General features: G+C 43.4%; 1 protein-coding gene across 1 annotated transcript; it reads left to right on the top strand.

Moving 5' to 3' along the window:
* Positions 1-208: 208 nt before the first annotated feature.
* Positions 209-11,499, top strand: LOC118415490 (transmembrane protein 196-like). Its single transcript, XM_035820150.1, has 3 exons — positions 209-777; positions 9,419-9,475; positions 10,361-11,499. Exons 1-3 carry the CDS (start codon positions 523-525, stop codon positions 10,694-10,696), a joined length of 648 nt encoding a protein of 215 aa, XP_035676043.1. The 5' UTR covers positions 209-522; the 3' UTR covers positions 10,697-11,499.
* Positions 11,500-12,097: the final 598 nt, after the last annotated feature.

Genomic DNA, 12,097 nt, shown 5'->3' with positions numbered 1-12,097 from the left:
TTATGCGGTGGCTATCAATGTAAGGTCCTTTTCTGGACGGGATAAGCGAGTAAAGTTATATTAGTAATCATCCTCTACACGAAGAGCCCGTACTTGTGCGAGCCGACTCTTGACATCCATTACGCAGGGTGTCTCCGGCACTTGCTCCATGCAATCCCAGCTCTCACGCGCTCGTGAGTGGGGTCTAAGTTACCCTGATTTAGCGGTGCAAACGCGTGGATGATTTCTCACATGTTCCGTGAATGATAGTTTACACGTGAGAGCGTTAGACGAGGTAAGGATTGATAGCCCTGGCGGAGGGTAGAAACGTATCATTCTGAAAACGCGCCCAACAAATCTCCTCTGCAGTATCGTACCTGGGATCTGTCAGCCTAAATCATCCACATGCTATTATAATACATCATCCAGGGTAGACTGGGCGTCAGTGGCTGGATTGATCGGCACCTTGCTACAGAAGTGGGTCGGCCGTGCGGTGCGGGGCTTCCTTACTCATAACTGTGCGGCCAATTGTCCAATTGGCGCATGGGCTCATGGGGAAAGTTGCGGCGGCCACGAGGGATGGCGAGGACCATCTCATGGGAGCAGCGGGCGCAAATGGAAGAGAAGGCCCGCCACAGGCGCAGCATGCGGACTCTGCGGGCTGCTCTGGCGGTGTTCTCCGTGCTGCTGCTGGGGGTGGGGTCGACAGGGATCGGGCTGGGGGCCGCCGCCGTCTACACACCTGGCGGGAAGATCACCTCTAGGAACAGCATGTCGCCGATCTGCTGCGGCGCTTGTGTGAGTACCACATCCTCGTACAGGCCTGGTATTGCAGGGTCCTTTTTTATCTGTTATTCCACGACGGACCAGGCTCGTGGACACGTACTATTTTATGGCAACTTACTGAGGCTAATAAGTGTCCCCTTTCTTTCTTCCTAAGACCCCCTGCCTTTTAGTCGACGGATGACTGTGCGTGTATGATTTCACATGGCCAAACGTATGATCAATGCAGCTTACGTTTCCTTTTTTGAATTGTATATGGGTAACTTTTGGTAATTCAATTTAAGGTGAATCCTCTACTACACATCAAATCAAGAACGCAAAGCTTTCAATCAAATCTAAAATGAAATGTTGCATCGATCCTGTGTTGATAGAGCTGTCCTACTAGGCAGATGGCAGATTCTATACCCGTTTCGCCTCCACCACTATCTATAACTTTGGATACAACATTTCAATCTCTCACATGAGTAGCTACTCACTAGCTGACCGTGGCGACACCATGTGTTGGTCAATATATCTATAATAAGTTAACGTTGGGCGAGGTGGCCACTGGCACTCACATAACAAACGACAGAAAGATAGAGACGTGGTCCGATCTGTTAGAGTTGTCTATATTGATCTGCGCTAGTGACGGGCATTTCGAGAGAAAATCTGATCTTGGGGAAAGTATGTTAAATCTGGAAAAGCATGACTGTCATTTTGGCCCAGCTGAAATGTGTGTTGATGATATAGAATCACCGTTAAGTCTGAATGCAAAGCAAAGCATATTGATTTCTATTCTGCGCAGTTTTACGTGAGTCGTGACTCGCCAGTACGTGCTACAGTATATCTATACAGCAGTGACAAAATACACTGCCAAACGCATTACCCATTGTGTCTCAGATATGGCCTGGAGACAATAGTTAAGGAGGAACCTGTCACAAGTCCGCCCCTTCTATTCCGTCTCCCACAGGGCACGACAGGGCAGCCGATGCCTTTTCTGACACCGTAACGTAAATTACGTCCAAAGCTCACTCTCACTCTCATGGCAGGGCATTGTCGCCCTCTCAGCGGACGAACCCCTCCCTTAACTAATTCAGACTCTTCTGCATCTTGCAGTCTATGGCCAGGTGGGATCAAAACACAGCATTATGTTCTACAATGTGCATACATTGTTCCAAAATCTGTAGATGGAAAATCAGCTGCCAGAAATCCGATCCCTGCGGCTCTGCTGATGGTATTTCTCACACTATAACAGGTTGGCTATTAGCGGACAGGCGGCAGTGTTGGTGTAACATTAGAACACATTTTCCCAGTGCACGAGTAATCCTAGCTTCCATTATGCCCCTAATGGCCCAACACGCTATATATTACAGCACACTTTGAAAAGCCGACCCGGAAGGTACAAATAGCCTTTTTCATCATTCATTCTATATCGCATAATCTGGGGATGATCTTGAGTGCAAATTAAAAACATTATTTCCAAAAAAATATTGGAAAAAAAATAGCATAAGGTACGTAGATATTGATAACATGCCTGAAGCCTGTAGATACAATGTTGGGTCTCATGTTGCCACCCAAGCTGGTCCCTAACTAATTGATGAGGGCAGTAAAAGTTATTAGCCTTTCTAGAAGTTCTGACATTGCGTTGAGGTCAACTGAATGAGAACCGAGGCAACAAACTCTGATGACATGTAACGAATAAGAGTTATCACCTCAAATATATCTGTCTTGAGTCGATAGTGGTCTCAGAGATAGAGTAGTTCTCTCAGATGACATTGACATCTTGGTAATTTTAAGGGTTTCCCTTTGCAGCAACTATACACATGCATTGTGAACCCTGTCCCGGTAAGATTGACCGATAGCAAAAACAATGATCATGATTTCCATCACACTGGACAGGTGATTCCGCCGTACGTAGTAGAAGTATAGAGGTCGATTCTGTCTGCATGATGAGCATCAGAGGCTACAACTGGAGGTCAGAAAATAGTCTAAAGAGTTAGAATTTGATATCTTCTCCATGTGATAACCTAGTATGAAGTATACGTATTGGTATACATATCTCCTTCGTTTCAACACCACCTACATGAAAATGGATTTTTGTTCACAGCAGGAGCCGTAAGATATATATATAACTCATTTGCGCCCCAGCATCCATAAATACAAATCATACGCACATATTCACTCAACCAACATGGAGGACGTATTCTAGTCTAAATCCTTACACTTTAGAGTTTTCCTTGCAAACTTTAATACGTCAAAATCCAAGAAGTGTGAATTTATCTTTCTTCATCATTAGCGTTACTCTTAAGAAGTCTAACAGAAGTCTTGACCTGTTCCGTCTGAATGTCTCCGCTGTCATTGTCGTCCTCTCCGTCTCTTGTCAGTAAGACTCGCCATACCGCGGTCGATATCTGCTTATTAGTCGGTTTGTACATCACAGGCATGCTTCATCAGCGGCCGCCAGATATCCCGCCGGCTGGTATTACGTTCGTGTCAGAGGAAGGCTTATCTTAATGTTTATCGCAGAAAGGTCCGCTTTAGAAGTCTGCGAGCATGTATCTTTCTGTGTGTCGATGTGATTTCTGTGGTAGGTGAAAAATTGACAGTTTCCAACGTTTGATGTATTAGTATATGCCCGGAAACAAAGTTGGTAGTGTGTGTGTGTGTGTGTGTGTGTGTGTGTGTGTGTGTGTGTGTGTGTGTCTCTCTGTGCGTGTGCTTATATACGAACCCCACGACCTACAACACCATACGTTAGATATATAACACGTTACAATACCAAATTCAGATTGCCAGGTATGTCAGGTCCTCCCCTGGGATATGGGGTAACATGTCCTGCCAATTTCGATTTCATAACAGAATATACGAGTCATAGCAGAAACAGTTGATACATTCACTGTACTAGTTCAGAGGTGATGTCTAATTCTCCCTTGGTAATAAATATGTCTTCTCAAGCCTCCGAAAATGTTGTATGCGTAGAGTCTTGACATTTCATTACTGCATCAAGCCTGAAGAAAGGCATGTCTGTGGGCCCAATCCTGAGCGCGACACGCGCTCTCATTGTTCTCCAGCCCTTAGGCCGCCGTTTTCCATTTATTTCTAATGGAATATATGTTCATGAGGTACGAGAAGATACAAAACACCGACGCAGTCCCAAATGTCCCGGTAGTTTGGACCCGGGAGGCATAATAGGTGACGGGGAATGAAGAGGAACGGCCCCGCCGAAGAGTGCCTCCAATTAACGATACGACAAAGGCCACTAAAATCAGCGCCTGGCTCTGATGAATTATTTAACGTAGTGGAGCGGGCAATTTTCGGGACGGCACGTCGTAAATTCCAACCTTAAAAGCCGTCCTTTGTGGCCCGCGCTGAAGACTGGAGCAAATCAAGCTGAGAATCTCGGCAAAGAAAAGACCAAGGACGATAGCGACACCCCCGAGGATGGAGCCCAGGATATCGTTAAGACGATGTTGAAATATGATAAGATTGGTAGTCAAAAAACTGAAGAGGTGTGCGTGTATCGAAGTGCTATTTTGGATGGTTCCCAAAAAGATTTTTAAACAGTTATTACGGGGAGTAATATATCACGATAGGTAACACCGTGTAAAGAGTATAATATTTTGTCCTATCTACACCTTCATATATAGCTAGAAGGTAAGATGTATAATGAATAACAAATCTTTGCTCACTTTTGAGAGTTGGTCCAGACAGTGTCATCTCGAGTGTTAGTATCTGTTTCAACTGTTTTTTTTTTAAATAAATGTTATAAAAACGTCGATGGACAATGTTATATACTTTAACCAAGTTATGTGATCTAGGTACTCTTACACTTAAAAAATGCATTTTAGCCACATTATCATGCCATTTAGTCCCCACAGGTGAGTAAATAAGCACACGATAGCTACAATTACAAACAGCAGGACGCACATTCAAACCTCCTCTGCGCCATTAGAAACAGCAAGAACACTTGCTCTCAGGGAAATGAGCAAAGATGGTTAGTTTCAGTGATGAAATTCAGTGAGCCGTCTTCATTACCTTTGTAGCATACTTCTGTAAATTAAAACATGTTATCGTGAGGGGAAGGACTGCGCAGAAAGATATCGGAATGTGGGGCAAATTACATCTTGCCTTTTTTCTTAAATTGCTTTGGCTGTGATATTTTCTAACAGCCTTCCGGTTACGGATTTTGATGGAACATTTGCCTATTGCTACATATTGAGTTTTCTTTACTTGAACAAATTGTTTAATTGCCTTCGAATTCTGTTACGATAATTTTGTTTGGTGGTTGAACCTTGGTTGGAAGCTTATCAAACTGTATCTTATTGTTGTTTGGATTTACGTAAACTTTTGTTTTGATTTACCAAAAGCTTACCATCTACAATGAGTTGTTTTTTTATTGATGTTTTCTATGAACGCTATCACTTCACATACACGCCACTACAGATGAGTAAATGAATAAGCGATAGCGAGAATTACAAACAGCAGGGCCCACATTCAAGCCAACTCCGCGCCATTAGAAACAACAGGAACATCATCATCTTGTCGAGGTAGTTTCTATAGGGTGTGCAAGACTGTATTTCCCCATCCCTCCCTACCCTCCACTGCTCTAGGTAGAACTTTGAGACTACAGCATGCATCTTTGCACAGTTGTTGGATGTATGTTGGATGTATGTTGTATCTCAGCTCTTCCATGGGAATGGTTTGGTACTGATACGAGAGCATTACTTGTGAACTCTCCCTTACTCCACAAGACATGTCCAGCAAACCGTAGATATTTCTCTCGCAGAGGATCTGATACATGGGGGTAGACTCCCATACATTTGTTTATTGTTTGTTTATTTCTTTCATTAAAAAAAAAACAATAAACTATAGAAAAGTGAATAAAGGTATCGGAGGAGGGTAGATGACCGCATGGCTTCTACAAAGCCCCCGTGCACTTAACTATCACGATCTACACACAGTTTTTCCCGATATCGGCGAGCCTACAACCTCTCGCCGACAGCTTTTTTTAATCGTCTAGATGGAACTACTATATCGCCATTACGATATCGGGAAAATTTCTCCCGAAAGGTCCAGACCATTCGTACGATACCATACCGATAGCTTAGCAGGGGTCCCCGACAGCTTCGCGCGCGTGTAGATGCTTCCCGACTTCGGGAAGGTTCATTAGCATATAACGCCATTTGGAAAATCGCGCTATATGTTTATGACTGCAAGCGCCATGGGTGTCCGGCCCCCTACGTTCTAGATCCCTCCCGACATCTCCACAGATATCGGTGTGTAGATTGGGACACAGTTTTTACCGATATCGGTGGATGTGTCGGGAGGGATCTGGAACGCTGGCCGCGGGACACCCGTGGCGCTTGCAGTCATAAACAGCTATATAGCCTAGTGAGCCCGCGTTGTGTGCTAATGAGCCTTCCCGAAGTCGGGACACATCTACACGCGCGCGGGAGCTGTCGGGGACCCCTGCTAAGCTATCGGGGACCCCTGCTAAGCTTTCGTACGAATGGTCCGGACCTTTCGGGAGAAATTTTCCCGATATCGTAATGGCGATATAGCAGTTCCATCTAGACGATGAAAAAAAACTGTCGGCGAATGGTTGTAGGCTCGCCGATATCGGGAAAAATTGTGTAACAATAGGCTAACACTAAATACAAGTGTAGTAAATATAGGATACACTAAAGAATAGCAACAATTGAGAAATTTCAACGGTCAATCGGTAATGGGAATTATTGAGCAAATATTTGAAACATAGAATGTTATAATTAAGACTAAAGATAATGAAATGCAAATGAATAAACGTTGTATGAAACATAGAGTGCCTTAGCTGACTGTAAATCAGAACATCATGACAGCATGCAGGCTTAGAAGTGGCTGGGATTGGATAGTTTCCAAGCCTGGTTTCAAAAGTTATCACAGAAGTAGAATTCTTGAGGGAGGATATAGCGGTTTCTAATTTATAAGTGGAACATTTTCCTTTACATATTTAGGTCAGCACGCAAGTAGGTCTGTGGCATAGCCATCGTTAGCCCTCCACTCTCCAACTGTTTTCGAAGCGTTGAAATCTGATCGTTGAAAGAGATTCTATCGTGATCACTGAGCTACTTTCACTGAATGTCATTTATACGCAGAGCATGGCTGTTTGAAATACTGCCCCACATACCAGCAGACACCGTCATATATTCACAGAAAAGGACTGCCGGATAATGACTCTGCTTTCCCTCCAGCCTTAATCTTGATTTGTTTTAGATAGTTCTGGTGCTAGAGAGCTGACAGTCACTTGAGTGGCTGCATCAAGATGGATGTGTTGTTTACAGATCCTGTTCGTCGGGGATGCGTCATAGATCGAACTTTCTCTTTTGCTTCGGAATCGGTGTCTGCTGTCTTTTGATAAACATGTACAAGTCTAACATTCCACCAAAAGTCAAAAGTTAATAGAAAATATCAAATATAACAACGCTTCACGCACAGAGGGACTTGAATAGATGTACGTATGGAGTCCCGGAACTTTTTAAGTACCGAGCATCAACGAAGAATAGAGCGAAGCAGAACCTCCGAGCCATTTGTGTTAACCTTAGATTTGTACCTTATGGTTAATCTCCAAGCAGATCCTACGGTAGCATAAGATAGTATCTAAAGCTGGCAGAGGAGTGAAGCTGGCTTAGGAGTGTGTTTTGCTACATTCTACATGGCAAATGTACACCTCTGACTATCTCCTGGCCAGTTTGGTACTATCTTATGCCATTGTAGGATCTGCTTGGAGATTACCTTATGGTCCATACAAGCATTTTTAACACTGCGTACCACTTTCAGCTTTTGAAAAACACCGTAGATACTTTCTTACGGGCGTTAGAGAATCATTACAGACCATACAAATGCTAAAGTAGCAAGAATGACGAACATTATGCGCCAAAATAGGTAGTGGATAGACTGTGGAACATTACTATGATTAGACGTCTTTGCTAGGTAGGAATGTCGAAATATCACCTAATCGACATGTCGCGTTCACTTGTTAATGTTAGTCGTTTGGGCGCCCTTTTCGTTACAGCGGCGTCAGGGGTGTTATTTTTGTATCGGTGACACAACGTCTATCTTTAGAAGTCTTATTTCAGCGTTTGTGCTTAACCCACGTACACGGCTGTTCATACACGATAAGAATGAAAGCCTCCCGTAAGGACCTTGATTAGGGGTTGGTGGTAAAGCTGCGAGTTCATGAGTATATATTGTCTTTCCCACTGGGTAGCATTATGTCTGACACAAATTGAGATGAATCAGTCTCCCCTTTGCCACCTTAGCTGCGATGTGGCGCAGATGTGAACTGATTCCGTATGCCTCTGTACTCAGTCAAGCCGTGCCAAGCCGTGCCAAGCCGCACGGGGAGAAGTTATTCTGTAGTATGAGCCATCATCCATCAACAATGCCGTGCCAACGTAACGTTGTCACTGGCAAAATGGAATATTCTGTCACGGTTTTGGGTAAGAAGAGATGCTATAGCCTAGGTAAAAAGAGATGCTCGCTTCTAAACTTTGAGTGGTGTACAGTCACAGAGAGAGAGAGAAAGAAACAAAGAGAGAGTTATAAAGATATACAGAATTACAGATATCTATAGAGAGAGGGGAGAGAGAAGAGGGAAGAGAGAAGGGAGAAGGGAGAAGAGAGAAGAGAGAAGAGAGAAGAGAGAAGAGAGAGATACATCTAAAGATAGAAATAGAATGAGGCAGTATAAGTCTGTAACTGTTCATGTAAATCACTCAAAGTTTCGAAGCGAACATCTCTTATTATTACCTATAACCGTTTATGACAAATTCAGGGCGCAGACCCTGATGTTAACTTTTATTCCACCAAATTTCCCTTGTAGTTTGTCTGCCATGTATAGTACATGCGATTCGTCCGATCTGCGCATGTTCACAGAATCTCCTGTATCGGTGATGTCTCCGTAACTGGTTGATAGACTATGAACGAGGACTAAACGTAACTATAGTCGATAGAATAATTAACCAGGGCTCATTCCGAGCTAACGAGCGACCGGAACAAATTTGCAGAGAAGGAGACAGCATCAATATTTCACGTTGTCACAAATAATCTTCATGTCTGTAAGACACTGGCGCCATGAGACATTGTTAATTCATTTAAGTTCGAGGGAATTTGATTTCGCGGTAGGGGGTTAAAGAACTCGCTCATGGTGCGTAAAGTCCGCGGTAGGAATGCATATGTAACACTGACAGAAATTCTGCACTGTTCTGGTGTGAGAGTTTCGCGGTCGAGGGATCAAATATAAAACCCACCACAAAAATGTCAAGGTGCACCCTGTATGGAGACTTTCGCAACATCGTGAAAGAAGACTTCATATCAGTGTGAAAGAAGACATTTGTACAGGGTTGAAGTTTTTGACCTTTGGAATAGCTCTTCGGTCAAAGTCATGACCAGAGATTATTGTAAAGCAGCGTGACTTAGATTAGGATCACCAATAACTGCCGACCAATGGGAATGAACTGTGGAGTTATCTCAGCTCGTACTTCTAGCCTGACGAGGGCACACGCCCTTGCGTCTGACCTCAATGATCGTAGAATACATAACCCTGTAGTCTCCAAGGAAATACCTAATTTGTCTTCTTGATGTACTGTCGTTTGGTATTTTACCGTCTGACACACGTGTTTTTATCTCCTGTACACAGTTCTTCATCTGCAGCGTTCTCGGCCTGATCTGTGCGAGGAAGACTACAGCGTGGGCGGTGAGCTTATGTTTCAGCATATTGATTTAATTACTAGTATATGGATGACATCCGCGCACCCATCCATTTCCGGCTGTTTACAAAAGTAACACGGAAAAAAACAGTTTGTAAAGCGTACAAAGTGCTGCCTTAACGTTAGATTGCAAACAAATGCCATAAAATTCCAAGGTCAAAGAAGATGTAAGAACCAAAATGAAGTATTTATTGTTCGGGATACCATACTCTGTGTGGTCAGCCATTTGTTCAACCTTCCTGACGACTCATATTTCATAATGAAGGCATTATTTTTATTCGCGCGCTCGCCTCCGATTTCTGGTTCTCAGAGAATGTCATCCATATAAACAAAGTAGTTTAGCCTAATGCACTCATGAATGATAACAAAATTGAAGGTGATAAACATAGTGGCGCATGGTTTATGGTTGTCCAGATAAAGTGTATCTAAAGTATGCCATATAAACTTGGTTATCGCAAGAATGGTAGAGAAACCCGTCTGGTGGTGTGGTGAAGGAAACCATTGGGCCGCCATGTTCTCCATGGCCTGTCCTTGGTGCTGATGAAGGCTTTGTCAAGCATAAAATGGGTTATCAGCGGTGACTTAGGGTTCTGCAATCTCAACAACATATTTAAAGGCGTTTTTTTTCAGTTTAGAAATTCAACAGAGGATTTCTATAGTGTATTTAAGCGCTTCGGACGTATAGAATTGGAACTGTATACATTTTCGAACAATATGTCCAATCCACATGCAAAGATTTTATGTCTACCCTGATATTTATACTTTGAAAAAGTTTGTGTACCTCCAAATGATAAACATGTCTGTATATGCCTACTTAAATATGTTTAATTAATTACAACACGTTTTTCTTTTCTTGCTTTTGGAACCAACAGATCCTGTGCTTTATAGTGGCGTGCATCATATCTCTGGTCTTCAGTATCGTGACTATTCAGCTCCTAAGAGTGATAGCCTCCGGAACACATGGTCCCCAGGACAGCCTCTCCCTCCCTGGTCAGCCCACCGCAGTGCCAAGCTCGGGACAGGGCCTGAAGAAGAGCGTGACTCTGGCCCGGGGGGCCACGGCGGTGGCCGGGGTGGGGTGCGCCACCACCATCATACTGACTTTCCTGGCCTGTCGGGTCGCGCGGGAAGAAAAGAGAAGGTTGTTCATGATGAGGGAGGGAACCCTGGCACCCGGGTCGTCACATCAGGTCAACGAGCTCACTTGAGACATCGGACGGTCTCATTACCTCCATTTTGTATATTCTGACCTTTGACCTTCTTGTTCATGTAAACGTAATTATAACTTGTGAGAGAGATATTAAGTTTTCAGTCAGATACACAGTATTCGCTAACAAGCGCCGAATATTTCCCTCATCCTCGTTTCGTAAGGTAATCCCTTGACCAATGCACCCATTTGCAGTGTTCGCACTGCATGATGGTACTAAGTGTCAAGCCAGGCCCCCTTACCGAAATTGATCTGAAGACAATCATTGTTGAGCGAAAGAAAATGAAGATGGACATTCTTAAAACAATATTTTTGATTTCTTCCTACAGGGGTCAGTATAAACAACACATGGGAGGAGAACTGAAGTACTTTGATAGAAGTAGAAAAACACGAACGATGGAAACCCTGACCTGAAAATCTCTCTCACATTCTTACATAACAATCCTTGTATCACTATGTCGTCCTTCAGAAAGCCCTTTCCAGTACTCGGGAAAGGAAAAATGAATTGAAGGAAACTTCTTACATAGTTGAGATAGTGATGAGGAGGAGAATCAATAAGTGATATGACGCACAACCTTTGCTGAACTGCCGAACGGAGAGCTCTTCACGCCACTTGGAAGGACGCGGGTTCCTACTACGTGATTGGTTTGCGGACAGTCGATGAGCGGCCGGGTTGATAGAAAATACATTGTAACTGGAGAAAACACACTACGTAATGCATAGAGCAAATGTGCATCTCTCCCTGATAATAATCTATAAAGACTAAGGGTATGTTTAATTGTTGATAGGTTTATGAGTGAAAGGGTGGACCGTGGCGTCGGGCGTGGCGTAACTGTTAGAGCATTCGGCTCGGAATCTATAGGTCCTGAGTTCGATTCCCACCTTGCCCCCGACGTTGTGCCCTTGGGAAAGGCACTTTACACGACTTTCCTTCTGTCTGTACCGTGTATGTGGCATTGTTAATATAAGTTACAAAAAAACTTTTGTGTGCAGTGCCACATCGTCCTCGTCTGTCCAAAAGCAAATAGAAAAAAAAAGGGTGGACCTAGATGTGGCAAATAAAAGCAGCCAACTCTTTAAGATAAAAGGAATTTCAGATTATTTTCTTTCCTTCTCGATGTGGATAATTTGCTTTTGACAATCTGTATGACGGGGACCGTCCAGTGCAGGTGTTACCAGACCTTCAAAGACTCTACCAATATTATCGTTTTGATTTATTTCTTGCTTAGTTTTTGCTTAAGATAGAATTCTACATCGATGTTGGTAAGAACGTGATACCGATATCATATGGATTGTGCATAGGACAATCCATACACGACAAATAAGTTGTATACTGCAGATGTACTACAACGCTACAAATGGCATTTGAGTAATAAGAGAAAGGGGCCTTTTACAGATCTTA

This window comes from Branchiostoma floridae, chromosome 5 (assembly GCF_000003815.2).
Source record: "Branchiostoma floridae strain S238N-H82 chromosome 5, Bfl_VNyyK, whole genome shotgun sequence".
Taxonomy (NCBI): Eukaryota; Metazoa; Chordata; class Leptocardii; order Amphioxiformes; family Branchiostomatidae; genus Branchiostoma; species Branchiostoma floridae.
The sequence above is the reverse complement of the archived record's forward strand: the minus strand, read 5'-3'. Positions and strand labels throughout refer to the sequence as shown.

Coding starts and splice junctions, on each gene's coding strand:
- LOC118415490 (XM_035820150.1), top strand. CDS start 523: ATGGGCTCATGGGGAAAGTTGCGGCGGCCACGAGGGATGGCGAGGACC. Junction 778..9,418: donor CGATCTGCTGCGGCGCTTGT/GTGAGTACCACA, acceptor TCCTGTACACAG/TTCTTCATCTGCAGCGTTCT. Junction 9,476..10,360: donor GGAAGACTACAGCGTGGGCG/GTGAGCTTATGT, acceptor TGGAACCAACAG/ATCCTGTGCTTTATAGTGGC.